Here is an 18,949-nt window from a genome sequence, read left to right as displayed (position 1 = left end):
GATTTTCCGGCCTCAAAACGTAGCTCATGCCCAGGAGGGGGATTGGCCACATAAAAGTCGGCCATAGGATTCAGCTTCTTTCTCATCAGCTCATGGTTTCTGGATATAGTCAAACCTCGATTTAACGAAATTCGCGATGCAACTATTTTCCCGAACTTAGCTGTATTTTTTTTAAACAGTGTATTTTTGCAATTTAACGAAATAACCTTGTGACAGTTTTGATTTAACGAAGTTTTCGGCCATTTCAATCATGTAATTGGAAACTATATGGCTAGTAAATCTAGCAAAAAACTATCGGCAGTGGCAAAAGTTATTTCAAGAGCCTTCTGCATGAACAGCTTGCGTGGCAATACCGCTGTCAAGGCGTGCCTGCCGGGACGCGGTGGGCAGGAAGCACCACTGTGCCATTTGTCGTGTTCATAAACAACTCGGAGAAACACAGAGAGCTGACCTTCTGCACAAAAGGGATGGGGAGGGAGTGAACGCGCGCCTATCTGCCTTCACGCGCGTGTCGATGCGCGGGCCACCCGCCATATTGATCTTGGATGGTGCTGTCACGCACATTTTGTTGTCCCCGTGCGTCTAGTGTTGGCGGGCACATAATCCGAAGTTTCCGAAACACAGTACAGAGCGCTCGCTGGCGTTGACTCTCAGTTTGTGGTCATCAAGTGAGATCTGTTAATGTTTGCCTGAGTGTGCGTGATACCGATAAAACTATGTATCTTACTTCATGTAGTCTTAGCTATCGTCATCAATGCTCCACCTTTCCGGCAAAACTGACTTTTTTTTAAGCGATAGCGTTACGGAGCCCGTGTAGCAGAAAATTCGGTGCCCCGCGTCCGGTGTCGGACGTCCTTGCGGTAAACAAAATTTCGAATCATCCATACCCAGGTCCTCCATGTGAACGAATTCAATTTCTGAAGCTAAAATACGTAAAAAAAGACGTAAACTACGACTTACACACTATTTACAGACGCTATAGCTCTTGGACTGTAATTTGACTATACGAGAAAACATAATTATGTTACGCGAAAACTCAAAGGAACCTCTTTCCCCGCGTTTGTACCATTCACAGACCGGCCGCTGCGTCCGCCATTCGGGCGCGCCGGCGCGCGGGTGTCTTGGAGGCCACGAAGCGGCGCGCCCGGTTCCTTGCAATACCTCCAGCTGGCGCTTGCCTCCGCCGCATCTCGGCCCACGCAAGAAACCGCGTTCCTACCATAAAGCCCGCCTTCGTGCATAGCGTTATCTGCTAGCGTTTCGCAGTAAAACATTACGGTTACGTACGCTCCAGTTGCCGGGAAGCGTGAGGAGCAGTCGGGGATTTTTTTATGCTATCCTGTTCCACTCTTAAAGGCGAAGCTTAAGCGTCCTCCAAATTTTTGTTTGCTCAGGACCAATACAATTTATTTTGCACATTTATTTTTAATTTGTGGTCGCCGGCTGGGGGCGCTAAGCGCGGTCAGCTTTTGGCCTCCGAGATTTACGGCGACGCAACGCATGCAAATCTCTGACGCCGTGAGCCACGTCGATGCATTGCTCTCGACGTGCGATCTGCACCGCACGCGCTGGTGCTCATAAGCGCGCGATTATGGCCCAACCTCCTCGCGACTTGTTCATAAATGGTCACTAGAAGATATCCATCCGGAATGCGCTGGGAATTTGGGTTGTTTTTAATGCTGAAACTTTAAAACCTCGGGTTAACCAAATTCGCGATTTAACGAAGTTTTCCGCTGCAAATATAACGTCGTTATCGAGGTTCGATTTACTGCACACACGAGAGGAAAACGGCGCTCAGCAGTGGGTTGCAACCAACCAATTGCAGCTCGTGATGGCACGAACCCGTACGTGCGCATTTCCGCGCGCCGCGTTCGATCCTTCCTGCAAACGAAAGACTGTCACCGTGCTCGAGCCGACTATGTCGGACCAGCCGCCGACCAAAAACGCCAGTGAACCGTCAGTACCAACCCAATCCGAAGGCGGGGAGCAGGAGGAGCAGCAGGAGCATCAGGAGGAGCAGCAGGAGCAGCAGCAGGAGCAGCAGCAGAGTCCGTGGCAGACGGCACTCAGGTACTTCAACGAGATCTACGTGAACGGATCCAAGCAACCGCCTCAAGGCGAGCCATCAACCGACGACGGCCCACTCTCAGGCCTGCAGAAGGCCCTTGACTGGATGGCCGACCGCACGTTGGTCCGGACGTCGGTGACCCTCGAATCGGGCAGCGCTTCCAATTCCACCGCGGCGCGCGACGAACAGTCTCCGCTCTCCAAGGCCCTGGACTACGTGTCCCTCTCGGTCTTCGCTCCCGAAATGCTTCCGTCTAGCGACAGCCGCTCTTCCATAGGCGTCACGGTCGTGCGACCGCCGTCCCGCTCCTGCCTTCGTGACGTTCGCTCGGCGCCGAGCATCAAATCCGGCGACAGCGCGCCCGCCCGTTCTCGCAGCGAGCGGTACCGGCCTCGGCCGTCTGCCCCGCAACTCCCTGCGCCCGCCATTCGCAACCGGTACCGGCTCAAGCTGGTGCCCTCCGCGGTGCAGCGCAGACGGCCGCCGCAACGCGCCACCGCCAGCAGGGCCACGCAAAGCGAGGTTTCGCAGCCGTCATCCCAAAGCGGTCCCCAGTACCACTACCTGAGCTTTGCGGGCGGGCAGCCGTCTTGCTGCGTGGTGCTCCCGTCGTCGGCGCCGCTTCCGTACAACGAGTGTTCGTGCTGCTCGGAGTGCCGCTGCGGTAATCGCTTCCCAGACCCGCTGGAGATATTCCGAACCTTTTCACAGGCTTACCGGGCCTTCGGACTGCAGCAGAACCCCTTCGGAATGACCTGCCTGTTGCCCTATTGGCCGATGCCGCAGCACCCGTACTACTTCTACCCGCCAGGCCCCATAGTGCCGCCGCTCGAGACGTGGACGAGCTCCCGCAGCTCTGATTCCAGTTGCGTGTGCGAACAGTGCGGGCGGGAGGTGAAGCAGCGCCGACTGGCGCCTGCCAAGGCTGTGCACGACTTCTCGACACTGGTCCAAGCCGCACCCATGGGGAAACGGATACCACAGAAGAAAAGCCTCTCGAAACGGGAAGTGGCAGCAGTGACTGACACCACATCGAGCAAGCCGGCTGATGGCACTGAAATAAGTCCCGTCGAAGTCCCTCAAGGCCCGGAAGTCACCAGAAAAGAGTCGCAGCCGTCAGACTCAATCGGAAGTGATGCTGACCAGACTGCAGCTCCTAAAGGTTCTCGGACAATTCAACAGCCAGCTAACAACCAGCCAGGCGATTCAACAGCCAGAAGTGGAGAAGCACCCAAAGTGATGCAAAGTGCAAGAACTGCCGAAGACACCACTTCTCCTGAGGAACCTAAAGCTACGTCTGCATCTGTTGCCCCGCCATTACAGCCAGCTGAAGCCATGGCACAAGTGCAACCTCTCGTGGATGGAGTTCTGCCTGTAGCACAGCCCCGTGCACATGATGGCTCGCTTGAACCACAAGTGCAACCGCCGGCCGGGCCTGTATCAACCGCAGGGCTAGCCACTGTTCAACATGGTCTGCCATCCATTGAGCAATCAGCAGCAGTTGAGAGCATGCAACCAGGAGTGCACGAGGAAAAGCGGCCATCAATGCAAGAAAAGCAACCAGGCACAGATGAGAAAAAGCAACCAGCAGCGCAAGGAAATCAACCAGATAGGCATAAGAAAAAGCAAGCTGGGGCTGAAGTGGCCCCTCTTGATCCTAACATTCTCCCAGGGCAGCAGTCTGACACCAGCAAAGACCCTGCGACAGCAAGTGCGGCTGCACCACCCAAGCATGGGCTCCCTGCGCCACAGTTGCCCGAGACTCGTTTGTCTGTGCCGCAGCCTCCAAACTTACAGGCAACTATGCCAGAAAATTCCACGGCCGAATTTTCACTGTCACCAGAGACCATAAAGTCTATGTCAGAAATCGACACGTTACAACCACCCAACGTGCCGCGGTCCGACTCACTCTTACCCAACAACATTCCAGGCACCAATGCAGAGCCTCAACCACCCAAGGGTGGTATGCAGAATGCTCCAGCAGATAATCAAGGCATAGTGGGAGGTCTCATTGCCACCGGTACTACTGCGGCTGCAGCTGCACAAAAGAGCGATGACTCTAGCCATGATCCGTCCAAAAAGGTGAGACATGCAGAATGTTGCTTAATAAAAGTGCAAGGAACAGTAAACGCACCTCTACAATGAACGTCTCCACAACCAAGTGATAATTCTGTCCCAGTTCTATTGCGAGCTGTGCAGTGTGCAACCTCTACAATGAAGTGACCTGTATAACGAATGATTTTAACGTCGATGAGGATAGCTACAGGGGCTTGTTGGTACGGCATCTTATTTTGTTATAGTGCAAGCTTGACAAGGACAACAGTAAGGCTCATCTGAAGTTAGCGCTGTGTGTGGTGTGTGTCAGATGTGCCTTTCTGTTGTCCTTGTCAAGCTTGCGCTATAACAAAATATAATTTCAGAGGCCAAAAGCATTTTGTTATAAAGGCGTTTGACTGTGTGTGTGTGTGTGTGTGTGTGTGTGTGTGTGTGTGTGTGTGTGTGTGTGTGTGTGTGTGTGTGTGTGTGTGTGTGTGTGTGTGTGTGTGTGTGTGTGTGTGTGTGTGTGTGTGTGTGTGTGTGTGTGTGTGTGTGTGTGTGTGTGTGTGTGTGTGTGTGTGTGTGTGTGTGTGTGTGTGTGTGTGTGTGTGTGTGTGTGTGTGTGTGTGTGTGTGTGTGTGTGTGTGTGTGTGTGTGTGTGTGTGTGTGTGTGTGTGTGTGTGTGTGTGTGTGTGTGTGTGTGTGTGTGTGTGTGTGTGTGTGTGTGTGTGTGTGTGTGTGTGTGTGTGTGTGTGTGTGTGTGTGTGTGTGTGTGTGTGTGTGTGTGTGTGTGTGTGTGTGTGTGTGTGTGACTCTACCTTCTAGCTAAACTGTTGGCTTGGTCACGTTCAAATTTACCATAGAGGTTGCATTTTGACGGTGCACACAGATTGAGAGACACTAAATGATTTCAGACGCCTTGCAGCACTTGTTTTGGGCCAAGTACTAAATATAAAATTTAGAGAAAATTGTGACTAGAGGGGCTGAATTTCTCTTGTGCAATACAAATCACCCGCCAACTTTAACCTGCTGTTATGCAGGTCAATGCTGCTGGCAATGAAGAACCGGGTGCATCCGATACCATCTCGAAGCGGTCGAGCCAGAGTGACAAAGCTGGGGAACCCCCTGAACACCACGACTACTCGAGCAATGCAGAACACATTATGGACATGTTGCGACCGGATTTGCCCATGTCGGAAGAGCAAGCTATCAATATCGAGCCAGCCGAGCCAGCCGCTGGTGTTCAACCGGCTCAAGGCGATGGTGCAAAGCCAGATAATGACGCAGCCCATGCTGAGGTTAATCTTGCTTCTCTTCCCGCAGAACTTCTCCGAGTTGCGTATAGGGGTGTATTAAATGTAATTCTTTGAACCGAATACGAATCAAGTAGTGACAATACCGATTTGAATACGAATCTGATACTTTTGATATAGAGAGACTTCTTTCAATGCAATGCGTGAGTTCCACAGGATATTGCTTGAAGCATTCATAAATTTCAACCAACAACGAAAATATACCCCAACATTATGCATTGAAACAAGCTTCAATACAGCAGTGACTACGAGCTTTATGAGCAAAGCGGGAGTACCAGAGTGCCACTGAGAGGCATGATCAACAGACAGTGTTGCGATAAAATGCAATAGGCAAGCCTAGCTCCTAACGATATAATACCAGACTGGTGGTGCACGACCGTTGGTGTCACAAAAGCATTAAGCTTGAGCATCACCCCGAGATCAGTACTGTGCCCGCAGTAGTATTGAAGCTTGGGCTATGCTTAAGATTCGGGTATACCAAGGATGGAAACAAGAAAAGAATGAACCCTTTGCAGTCTTCGTTTCACCTCTTTAGGGTGCTTGCGCATCTTTGCTAATTATTTGAAAACAATTCAATATGTATTTGGTGTCTCAAATATTAACTATTCAATTCGAGCACTCAACTGAATAAAAATATATTCGATTAATTATTCAAAATTTTCTAATATGTGCCTACCGCCTCATTGTGTAGATGTCGTGCCCGAGTAGTCAAATAAATGAGTAGTCATACTGTCATACAAGTAGTCTACAAGTAGTCATACGAGTAGTCATACGACTGCAGAATATAACTGAGTAGTAATACTGCACTTGGCGTTCGCTTTCTGCGACTCCCTTCATCACTCAAGTTAAGAGGAACCTAGGAACTTTCATAGTTGGCTACTTGGCATTTGTTCATGCCAAGAGCACCTACCAGTGGGCAAGCCGGAACACTTAAGGCACATTCACACCGAAAGCGGAACGTATAAGCGGACAAGCGGATTTTCAAAGCGGCGAGGCGGCGAGCACCCGCGCCTGTTCAGACCAGCCGCATTGTCTGGCTGTCCGTGCTGCCGGGAAAGCGGGGCATCTCGCAATATCTTTAGCAATTTCAGGGACGTGCTGCCATCTCGCGGCACTTTAGGTTTGTGCGTGCGCTTTCAATATTTTTTTCGTTGTGGGTTGGCGCGCTCCCATCTATCTACTTCTGCAAAATGATGAACTCAGACGAAGAATACGAGATCGTTGGCATTTTACTTGCCACTTGTATAGTCGCTGTCCAAGATTTGTTACAGCGCAACACAAGACAAGGACAAAAGAAGGTATAAAGTGACGAAACGGCGCCGTGTCGTCGTTTTATACTTTCTTTTGTCTTTGTCTTGTGTTGCGCTGCAACAAACCTTACTATATATCCCAACCCACTGGCCCAACTTGCTGTTTTGACGCTTTTCAAGAACAGAAGTGAAAAGCCTAGAGAAAGACATTCGTTTACATTCGTTCACCAGCGCTTCTGCCGTGTCAGGTTCTGATTGGCTGCGGCCAAAGCGGCCAACTTGTCCGCGCAGAAAAAATTGGTACATGCGCGATCCGGCAAAGCGGCCGCGTACTTTCCGTAAAGCGGAAAATACGCGGCCGCTTGTCCGCTCCGCCTTTGGCGTCAACATGCCTTTAAAGTGTGCAACTGCCAGGGTTCACACACACATTGCTGGCATCACCAATGCAAAATATTGTCACAAAACAGGAGCAGTTTCTATTGCTTACATTTATCTACTGGAAAGCATGCCCGTATGCATGCATGTGCACATACACATGCATACACTAAGTAAGGATGCCACCTAACCTCTTTAACATTGTAAACGAACAACATAGGAACCAAGCATTCCTTCTCGAGTCATGCTGACAGTTTTGGTCAATTGTCATTCATATTAGAAACAAGAAGTTCGGGGTATGTGAATATTTTAAGTTATTAAATAATTTAATATTCAAAGTTATTGCATATTCTTTTACAATGTAACAATACTGGCTACGATTGTTATTACGTTAGTATTATTTATGCTTCTGAAAACTAGCGCCACTAAAGCTAGTCGTGCTTACGCTTTGAATAAGAAAGTGCGCGTGCCAGGTCACCGGCAATGGCCATAGAGTTTCATACAATAATTACTAGAGGGAACTCTGGTGCTGCAGTCGTTGTGCCACCATGGGAATGATGGGAAGTACATGGATTTGTCCGATCTTCGTGCTTGCGGATTCAGACGTTCTTGTGGCTTTGTACATATTACGTTATATCAATCTTATTGTCATAAATTTCAGCGCAACCTATACTCTTCGAAGTGCAGAAGACGCGGCGAACACGCACAATTGCTATTGCAATGATAGAGCCTGTCTAAGTGGCCAAATCGAAATGTGCCAAGCGTCTCAAGGCACTGGCATGCCTGCGATAAATTTATAATGGCGTTTCACTCGCTTGTCGATACATGTGTCCATGGCTGAATGGTTTCAATATCAGGCTCTTCTGCTAGATTTCCTGTGTTCGAATCCTGCCGTCGGACAATTTTAATGATGGTTATTTATTTATTTATTTATTACACAGTACATTGTTGAAAATGACGAGTTTACAAAGTCACAAAGCTGTTTGAAGCCAAAAGGACGAAGTTTAGGCAAATCCATGTACTTCCCATAATTCCCACGCTGGTACAACTGCTCCCATTGCAGCTCCCGTAGACACTAGCGCCAGAGTTCTCTCTAGTAAAGTATTGTATGAAACTCTATGGCAGTCGCAGCATGAGCTTCGAAGAAATACGGTGCATGTCTCTTGCCTTCAGGGACAATCGTAACAATTAGTATCCACAAAAGCTATTTCTACAAAAAAGCTTTTTCTATTTCTACAATCTTGCTTTTCAAGGATACTTTTCAAAATACGAGGGACTGCTTTAGCATGTAACATGCAATGCAGTCCTTTATTTTGTGCTTGTGTGTGGAACCACTGCTGTTAAGGGCTTTAGGCTGTTGACATATTAACTGCCTAAAGCATGTGCAACATTGTGTGGTTTCCTTGGCAGACTTCCATGTCTTAACTGATTCATTTTTTTTTCATTTTTCAAATACGGAATGTTTCCGTATTTGATATCTGATGCCAGCTTATCTCCCCCCCCCAATGTTCCCTGTTCGATGCGACAGAAAGATTTTACTATTCAAATACTCGCAGGTCGATGGCAATTTTTCCATTTCGCAAGAGAACCTTGTGATGGTCGACTAATTGGGAGCAAGTTATCTGCAGAGATGCTGAAATGTCATGCATGGTTTTTGTTTTTCACATTGGTCAGTAATGAAACATTATCTTCACATTACATTATGCTCCTAGAAAGTTAGAAACCTCTAACAAAATATCTGCTGAAAATTGAGTTGGACTGGCAGAAACAAGTCAAATGTATCGCTTCATTGGCTGACTGATTGAAATAACTTTTCTCAAGCATATTCCTTACTCCCCCATTTTCCCATGGAGATGAAACAGATTCATTTAATTTGATTTTTTGCCTCTCAATTGTGAAGGGACATTTTACTCGGCAAGTAAGGGTTGAAGCTTGGGCGAGTTGATAACGGCGCATTCCGATAGGGTTCACAGCGCTCTTTCACTTTGCCTGTCCTTTTTACTTGGTATGTGCATGCTGTGAACACTATCAAAATGAACTTCTACTTCTTGAATTGGCTCCAGCTGACCTTTTAAACACCTCTTCTTTCCAGCAAGGTGACGAAAAGCCTGCTGAGACTGATACCAGGGCAGCAGCCACCCAGAACAACTTCAACAGTGCCATCATGGGCTGCGCGGCCATCTTTATGGTTTTCATCATTCTAGTTGTGGTCTACAGCATCATGTCATCTGCTTCTGGACCCCCACCAGAAAATGTAGTCACGGAAACACCGCACGCTACTCTCATGTTTGATATAGAACACTACAACGGCTCACGCATCATGGCAGACGAAGAAGAGACAACCCATATAAATCCATTGGACTTTTAGTGAAGACGGCGGAAAACGATCAGTCAATGATGCAGCAAGGCAGTGCATCATTTCTTAATAGCGCACGGATATCTAATAGCCACTCGACTTCATACAAGCATTTCAAGTATTCAAAATTTTATCTAGACTATACGAAACTTTCTAACCAGTGAACTGTATTCCGTCTTAACATAGCGAAAGAACGGAACTGCACTTATGAAGCAATATATATGTACGATTTTAATGTTTTCATTTTTACATAAGAACATTGCGTGTGTTGAATTCGTCGTACTGGCGCTGCTATGTGTGCAACATATGTGTATAAGAAATGTTCCAAAGCGCAAACTTGGCTTGTGCTTTACAGGAATAAAAATATGTGTATGAACATCACGGTCAGTAGGTTTCTTGGAAATGTTGCCCGTCCAGGCATATCTTTTTTTCTTTAATATCTGCACTTGACTTGAGTATATCACCGGGTTCGTGACAACTTTTGAATAAAGGCACTCCTGGCTGCAGTAGAAAGGCACCCTTAGTCTTCAAAGGAAGCACTGCTCAGCTTACTGCATCAGACTTCATGCCTAGGGAAAAAAGAAAAGCAAAAACATCTGTTGCACATCACATGAAGAGAAAGGGCTGCCCACGCTTTCTGGTATGAACTTTATCACAAATGACAAATCTACATTTCATGCATTTGAATCTTAAAGGGACCCTGAAACGCTTTTGACGATTTTCTACAAAGGTACTGAATCGTTAGAGTAGGTCCTTCTGATCATTAATTGACACATCTAAGTGCTCTGCGTAAAGCGTGTAATTTATTATAAGGTTTTAAAAATGCACATCGCTGCCGATCGCAGCGCACTGCTCGGCGGAATTTTAAGCCGCCCCTACCCATATGACCGAAATAACCCATATGACGTCAGTGGGGGGAGCTATCCGATTGGCTGACCAGGACGCGTGATCGATAATTTTTCCAACTTTATGGTAAACAAATGATCTTCGTAATAGTTGGAATGTTAGTTAATTTGTTTTTTATAAAGAGAAGGTAGCAGAAAGAGAATGCACAAAAACAATTTTTCAGTACACTTAAGCACTTCCCGCACACAGCAAGTGTCGTCTGCTTCTGTTACAACGTACTCCATTTTGACGAGAGCTCCGCGGTCAGAGTTGGTCTCAGTCTTTTCGCGAGCACTATGATTCGACTTTGTTGCCTTGTGGACTGCAAACAGAGCGACTGGCAATATGTCAAGCTGCGACATCGTGTCCCTCTGCAGGGCAGCGTACGAGCGAACTGGCTGCTGCGCATCGGACTGCCGCAATCTGATCGGCGCCAGGATTTGCACGTTTGTGGCCGTCACTTTACACCGGAAGATTACTAACGCACTAGCGTTTCGCGAGTCCCGTATTAGGGCAAACGCAAGCGCAAGGGGACAGGGTCTGGCCGCTTGACTGTGCCGTAACGGGATGAGCCGAGATGAGCAGAAGGGCAAAGGTGAATGGTCTGCACGGTGCAGCCACCTGGTGGCATAGAGCTCAACCACACACAGTAGCAGCAACGAAGCGTTTTTTTTTTTTTTTGCTGCTGGTGCGTATTTTTCGCAGGAGTGTAATCATCAACACGTTGTTTTTATAAATGTTTAAAATGTTTTACACTTGGTTAGAGCAATATTAGCGCTTTGTTTGGCTGGTTAAGCGCTGCGCCAACAAGTGTCTGGACCATGCAGACCGATCAGGCTGCTCACGTACGTCTGCGCCAAAGTTCCTTCATGAGCTCGAGTTTATGCCTCCAGTAATTTGCCGATATGAACAGCTTGCCTGTGGCTAACGGAATACCAGACACGTTCGGCACTATGACAGAATGCTCGCAACGCAAGCTGCTTCGATAGCTCTTGCTTGGGGTCGACAGCCAAGCGGCTAGCGGAGAGGTTTCGCGCGGGCGGGGGCGGGCTTCAAAACAACCGGAAGTGGACGATGTGACGTCGCATCGTGACGCAGGACCAGTGAAGGCGGAGCTTAGCCCTGCTCGCTAGGCGAACGAGTTGAGGAGGAAAAGCATGGCTGGGGGGGAGGGTAACTTCTAATCGCTTGTAGCTCCATTAATACGTAACGCTTCACTTAAATTGTGGTGCGTATGTTCTACTTAAGCTGTACCCTACACGTCTACAAAATTTGTCCGAACCGTTTCAGGGGCCCTTTAACATGAGACTGGCAAAAGTAATGAAGAAAGAACTGGCGAAGAACCATTGGTGGATTGTAATATTCAAGCGACAACTTACCGGTAGACCTGCTGAGATGGGCAGCTGGAGAGACACTTATTGATTAAAAGGCTTGTATTGGCATTACTTTAAATATCATTATTGGGATACAGCACAGCAGAGGCATAACAGACTCACGTGAACATTTCTTGTTCATGTACGTGGCCTAGTTGAGTCTATTATATTGCTGTATCCCAATAAGGACACTTACTAGGGCAACCATGTTGGTCACTGCTATGAGGCCTGTGTGTGCTGCAGTGTTGCACTACCTCCATGATCAGCCCACATTGCAAACTACATTAAAATTTTTGCAAGGACACACGCATTCGTGTCAGGTGATCAGTCCACCAAGTCATCACCTTTGACTATAAACCGCCTTTAGGATAGACCCATCTTATGTTTCTTTTTTTAAATGCGAGGGTAAATGCCTCAGGGCATACCCAGTTTTGATTACACTGTCTCCGACATCTGCCACAGTTAAAAACCACATTAGAGCACATGCGAGGATACATGTTGCGCACTGTATGGCTGTACACACTATGTGATGCTCGAAAATGCAAATGAAGTGTTCTGACAAACATGGGCACAGATCCCTCTCGCCACTTGCATAGTGCACACAATGCTGCACAAGCTCACTCACCCCGCTCGAGCTGCTGAGGGTCCATGCGCAAGATGAAAGGCAGGATGCTGCCGATGCGCACGCTACCAATGAGGCCCGCAAAGAAGAGGTCCTCGGTCAGCGAGGGCTGCAAGGCACGTAGGGGTGCCAGCTGCAACAAAAGCCGGTGCGCACGGCTCCCACTCCAGGTCCCACCGGTGGCACTTGAGTGCAACTCGAGCTCCCGGCAGGTGCGCTCCTGGAGCCGCTCCAGGCGTGCGCACCACTCCGGCCCCAGGCCGGGCCGGTCTGCACATTGCCACGGGACACTCAGTCATTCAAGTCCTCAGACATTCTGAACTGATGACAGTATGCCTAAGCAGATGACTGGGCCTGTATTCTAAAGGAAGTACAGTCAAACCCGAATACAGTGGAACCCCATTGGTCCATTCCTCGTTTTGAGTTTTCCTGGCTGCTACGTCGCGCTTTTGCGGGCCCAACCTGAATCCGATTGACTCCCACATAGTATTACATTCCCTTTTGATAAGTCGCCATTCTCCAGTGTTCCCGCATCTTACGTTGCGTTTGAAAGCACCAGTCATGTAAATATAGCGGTGCAGAGGGAAACTTACTCTCGCATGTAGCTATGAAGACTAAATGTATGCGTTGCAATTACCATTATGTTGCAACAAGCGACCGGTACACTGCAAAAAGTGACAGCTACATTGCAACAAGCGACTGCTACTTTGCAACAAGGGACCGAAGTCAGTACACTGACTGAGGTAGCACAGGCATATCCCGAGAAAACATGCACAGAACAGTTAGCGAATACTTTGTGAAGCACCCAAAGAAGTGTGAACCAGTTAACCCTTTCCCTACAAAGGACAAGCAAGGCTAGTCTTCCATATGTGTACCACTCCTACCAACTACAAGCTGGGCTCGTCCATAAGAAAACCCGCAAGCGCAGGTCCGGTTTCGGCACACATAAGTCAGTTGGGGCGTAAGTCATATGAGCCTTCATCAAAATGATAGTACTGCTCTTGTTCAGTGCAAAGAATACACCTTTCTCAGGTAACCTTAGAGTTTTGAAGCTCTGCAATAAAGTTTTTACTATTATTACTGAGGTTAAACAGTTCATTGTTCTTTTTAAGCTATATTTTTTAAAGCCCTGTTGTGAAACAGATATCCAATCGTATTTCTGGCTGTTTCTTTACGTATATGTTTGTTTGAACAAATTAAAACAATTGGTATATTTGGGTCGTTATTGCAGAGAATACTCGGTAGTGAGAGGGTTAAAACTTGGTGGGAACCGAGCAAAGGGCTCGGTAATGGGGTCAGTTTTGGGGCCGACGAGTGCATAATTGCCGGTTCCTTTTAGTCCACTTCACTGCTATAGCGCCGTGACATGCGGTGAAGCATATGCAAAATCTTGTGAGGAATTTGAAGAGTGGAAAGGGGCCACTGTCACGGAACACCTTACGCGTTTAATTATACACGCAAGCACATTCAATCTCTGGTACGAGCGCCGAGACGTCTAATAACTGTACTGACAGCCATATAGAGCTATTTGCGACATTGCTGTGGCAGTTTGCGGCCTTCCTTGCTGTTACGTTTTCCCGGCTTTTGCGGGTCTTTTTTTCGCAGTTCCTTGAAAAACATAACAAAGGGGTTCTACTGCATAATGAAGCCAGATAAAGCAAAGTATTCTGCATATCCAATATGCAAAATTTACTAGCCCATACTTATGTAGAATGACTCCGTCATAAAGAGCGAGACATCTGATATATGAATAACTCGGGGTGTCCGCTTGAGGTATCAGGGTGTCACCCAACGCTTAACGTGTCTACGGCGCACGAGGTGCACCAGTACTGAGCCGACATTGAGGGAAGTAGGTTGGAGCAAGTCTACACAATCTCGTGCATTGAGAGTGCCATCATCAGTTCTGTTTTAAATTAACGAATTCTCCCCTTACTTCTTTGATTCCATTGCAGATAACAAATCTGTATATAACAAATGCATCGCAATAAAAGTTTGTTCATTTCTGATGTAGGCAAATTCGGATATATTGTATTACCTGATATATAAAACTATTTGTAGAGCCCAAGCTTGTACAATATAACTGGGTTTAACTATACTCTAAAGGACATGCTGCAACTAGTTATTTTTGCTCTGTGCAGACTAGGTCAGTGACAATGTAATCGTTTTAGGTCAGTGCCATTGCTTTTTGCGTTTTGTCAGTGGTCAGAGTGGCGCTCCGCCCACATAAGCAGGATCTGCCTGCCGTTAGCAATGGATGGCAGAGTGGCACAGAATCGAGTGGAAAGAATTGCCACATTATACCAACCTAGCTCCGTCTTAACAAGGCAAAGTTATAACAGCAAAATGGACACAAACCGAGCAACTGTCGGCAAACAAGGGAAATTCAGTATGAAGCTAATGCTTTGACATCTGTCTTCATTCTGCTAAAGATGAGTAAAACACGAAGACAAAGATAAGTCTGAGGGAGACGAGTTCTTTAGTCAGAGCATAAGCTCTGAGCTGAGGCTCCCCACGTAGGCCGACTGCTGATAAATCCAGCTTTTCTTTGCATAACAAATGACCAGAGCAACCAAAAGTGCGCTGCAGTCGAACCTCGACATACAGAGCAGCCAAAATAATGAATTACTGCACATTACATAATCTAAAATTTGCTCTGCCATACTTTATTTCATTTAGATTTGAACTGCTATACTGAAACCAAAAATGCATGATTCACATTAATACAGGTTACACTGAAGTGAATATTTGTTTGCTTGCAGCTCTAAGTATGCATGTTGGTAGCACAAACATTACAATACTCCCCTCAGAGAAACTTGAAATAGCACATTCTAGGCACGCGTAAGCATTTCGGCCAGTTGCTTGGCTTGGCTGGCTGCAGCCAGCAAGCAAATGTGCAAATAATGTTTACTCACACTGATTGCATGGTTTTATATTAACAATGGTGTGAAGCGCATATATAATCTTGCATCATTAGCGTGCCACATATCGGCACAGCAAGCCACCGACAGGCTGTCAAAATTGGCAGGAGACCTGCTGGCCTATCGGAGACATGATGCGGAGACATCATCACAATAGAGAAATAATGGTATGCGCTTTTCGTAGCCTTTTCTTGTGGACACAAAATAGCATAAAATGGCAGATACTTCCAAATGAACTCCATTACCATATTTTTGTGTGCTTAACCTGCATCAAGGATTTTAAACATTTACCAGTAAGGTAGGGGTGAGAGTTTCATGTGAATTTCACCTTGATGTGTGGCTTCATGGCAGCGCAGCACGTGCTGTGTGAAGCCACACATCATTTCGTTGTGTATCCACAAATGGGGACTGTTTTTGCAAAGATTCGAGCATTGTTGTAGCAGTTATTTTCACTAATTATATGCGCGGTATATTTCTTTCTTTCTTGGGCTGTTGTAATTGGAGGGTCAGGTAATACGCAGCAAAATATGGTATTAAGGCTTTTTTTAGCACTCAAGTAAACTGTTCAATGATGGCCAAAATTGGACGCACCCCTCACAACAATGTCGAAATGTACCAGAAATGCTTTTGATTGGCACAGCATTTAGACAAGCCACTATCTACTCACCAGGGCAGAAAAGCACCAGAGACTTTAGCAAGGCATATTCCTGGTCATCGAGCTGCAACCTTTGCGCTGCCATGAGGAGGCGCTGCAGAGAAGCCACATGCTCGGACACCTGGGCACGCTGAGAGCTGCCCATGATATCACTGGCAGGGCCACCCTTGGCGTTCAGGTGTGTCACCACCGTTGACAGCAGTGTAGAGAGTTGCATCTGCTCTGCACACTGGAGCAGCCCCAGGGTGAAAATTTCACTCCACGCTGACTGCACCAGTGCCAGTTGGAGCGATGCCCTGAAACAAAGGGAAAATCGAAGAAACCACACACTTCAGTGTGCAGTAGCTTGTGCGCTTGTAAAGAGGACAAGGATACAAGACTGAATGCTCAAAAACCATCAATATCAGAACATCTGTCCAAGCCCATCAATCAATATTTGTCTGAACAGGTTCCATTCGGACCTTGGTCGGACTCCTGTCGTCGACATGATGTTCTAAATACGTTCATCAAATTCTTTCGTGAGAGTTGTCTGGATTTGAGACTTCAACCCCTGTATTCAGAAATGCACCTTAATCTTTTCAGATGGCAGTTAATTCCGTTCATTGGAAATTTAATTTCAGCACATCTCTTGCATCTTCAGAAGCTTAAACCTTTCTCTACCATGGCGAAAATAGGTATCTTTTGTAGGTTATGCCAGATCTTTTTCTCTGAAGGAACTGCTGCACTGAATATTTTATGTAATACATAAACAAAAAGAATGAATGCACTTTTCTTGCACATTATTAACGAGATATATCTCATAAAGAAAGATATAAATTACCAGAATCAAGATTGTGGAATAACATTGAACAGTGTTTGCAACAACATGCTTGTATCTACTAAGAAAAATATGTAACAAAAATTATGAGATATACAAAATGTATTGCTATCTAGTAGGCACCATCTCCCCAAAAAATGAAAAATTTTTATTGAATAGGTATTACACTCAAAAATTTAACTGCAAGCACTACAGTTGGGCGTGCCAGGCTACAGCTCCCGATGTTCCAGGCTGCAGTGGTTTGTGTCGTCGTTGTCAGGGTCTAAGTTCGACAAAAAGGCAGCATCCTCAGACCAGCTGCTGCTCCATCCATCGATAGAATGAGCTGCAGACGCAGTGGAATCACGAGATCTACAATCTTGCAAAGTGCACGCACCGCTCCCGGAGGCAGCCATTTTTGCTTCCTACTTTGACGATCACGAAACTTTGCAACGCATTAGAAGGTTACCGCCTCTTGGGAAAAAAATCAAGCTGCTTAGAAAATAAAAATATAGTTCTCCTTTACGTCCGATAGCGCAGTGTCAGTGAGCAGCGTGGAAGGTCTCGAAAGCGGTGTTTAAACTATCGTTACCGGGCTGATGATGAACAATGGGCACTGTATGGAAAGAGTTAAAGAGAGTACAGTTGCAGAATGTTTTGAAAATTTTCAGTCCTTCGGTGAGTTTTGTTAAGGTTACAGAATGCGGGCTCCATGCGAGAACTCTCTACAGAGGCATCAGATATGAGAACTAGCTGTTTTGTGTCTGGCATACTTGGAAAGCACCTATATGGCCACTAGATAAGTATGTCCCATGTAGAATATTGTGAAAAGCAATCAATGAAGCGAACCTGTCACAGTGATGACATGCTGACACCAAGAGCAAACACCCAGATGTCTACCTTCAAACTCATTTTACTAAGATACTCTATAAATATTAGTCAAGCTTGCAGCCCAGGTCCTATCATAAGCATTTCAACATGCATGTGACACATTTAATTAAACTTCATCACTGTGTTTGATGAGTTTTATTACCGTACACAAGTGTAAACATAGTGCCTTAAAGGGTTCACTTGAAGCCACAACTTGACTTGGTCAAGTACGGCTCAAAATAACGTTCAGGTTGTTCATTGTGTTTCTGTGGGTGCATTCACGACGGGCATTATTTTGAGCCGGACTTGGCTAAGTCAAGTCATGGCTTCAAGTTAAGGTGCATTTCTGAATACAGAGGTGAGAGTCTTCACTGTTCAAGTTCATTCACCACCATTTTCATCATCATCATGTTTGTCTTTCTCTTTTTACTTCCATCATTCCGCAATGCCGAGTAGCCGGGCAGAATTTTGATTCAGGCCGAGCTCAGCTTTTAAATGTCTCTCCCTCTCTCAAAGCAAATAGACGAGACCTCCATATACATCAGAGGCCCTGTAATGCTCTCTTCATGGGACTGAAAGAATAACGACGTAGTGGGTGAAGCACGGTATTGGATGAGCACGCTGCTAGCATGATAGAGACCTGGCTTGAGCAATGCCATAACATGCTAGTGTGGAGCACACAGTCGAACCTTGCGATAACATTCGCACCTGACACGAAAGTACTCTTTTTTATATCCGATATCTGTTACCTACTTATATTGGAGTTAAAAATTTTATACTACTTTGTTATATCTGATAGTTTGTTACATCTGGTAATTCATTAGGTGCAATAATTAATTATATTGTTGTTCGTTATATCAAGGTTCGACTGCATCATAAAACTGGTGTCAGACTCTGGACTTTAGCTGAATAGACATGATAACCTTTGTTAAAGCTACAAGTGCTGGCTGTGTCATCCTTTTAATCCAATACAGAAGACACCTACAAAGCCTAAGCCTGTGTTTTACCCCTGGTGTTCCATAGGCACCACCTTGTGTCATTATTCCAGCAAATTGGTGTTCTTTCAGAACACCCTAAAGGTGCACTCGTAACAACACGGCGCTCGCCTGCACGCTCAACATTGTAACACTGTTGACAGAGACAACAATAACAACACGAACTACATAACACGGCAACTTGTGCTTAACACTTATATGCCTCTCCAGCTAAAATCTTGCAGAAAGGGTTGTCAGTGTGTACCCCCACGGCCAATAGTATGTGGACCAGAAGTTCTGTGAGAAAAAGGTAGTTTCCTCGATGGCATGGCACGTAACCTGAAACTGAACACTGTAGTTCAGACTTGGCATTACAAACATTGCAGTGCATTCGTCAGTTTGAGGTTGTCAGTCTATGTGGCCAGGAAATTCACATTATATTTTGCCAAAGTTGTCG

General features: G+C 46.4%; 2 protein-coding genes across 3 annotated transcripts in view; one reads left to right on the top strand and one right to left on the bottom strand.

Annotated features, from left to right (window-relative positions):
- The first annotated feature begins 1,539 nt into the window (after window positions 1-1,539).
- Window positions 1,540-9,415, top strand: LOC135921042 (AF4/FMR2 family member lilli-like). Its single transcript, XM_065455351.1, has 3 exons — window positions 1,540-4,150; window positions 5,146-5,403; window positions 9,136-9,415. The coding sequence occupies exons 1-3, from the start codon at window positions 1,832-1,834 to the stop codon at window positions 9,409-9,411; spliced, it is 2,853 nt and encodes a 950-aa protein (XP_065311423.1). The 5' UTR covers window positions 1,540-1,831; the 3' UTR covers window positions 9,412-9,415.
- A 197-nt stretch (window positions 9,416-9,612) lies between these two features.
- The window catches only part of LOC135921043 (orphan steroid hormone receptor 2-like), a 32,403-nt gene continuing 23,066 nt past the window's right edge, over window positions 9,613-18,949 (bottom strand). For both annotated transcript variants that reach the window (XM_065455352.2, XM_065455353.1), the window contains 3 exons: window positions 15,865-16,148; window positions 12,283-12,549; window positions 9,613-9,968 (listed from right to left, as the gene is read on the bottom strand). In XM_065455352.2, the coding sequence (XP_065311424.1) occupies window positions 9,943-9,968; window positions 12,283-12,549; window positions 15,865-16,148 (577 nt within the window). In that variant the 3' untranslated portion in view covers window positions 9,613-9,942. The remainder of the gene's footprint in view (window positions 9,969-12,282; window positions 12,550-15,864; window positions 16,149-18,949) is intronic.

The sequence above is a fragment of the Dermacentor albipictus genome, chromosome 6, assembly GCF_038994185.2.
Source record: "Dermacentor albipictus isolate Rhodes 1998 colony chromosome 6, USDA_Dalb.pri_finalv2, whole genome shotgun sequence".
NCBI classification, from domain to species: Eukaryota; Metazoa; Arthropoda; class Arachnida; order Ixodida; family Ixodidae; genus Dermacentor; species Dermacentor albipictus.
This window is presented reverse-complemented; position numbering and strand designations above follow the sequence as displayed.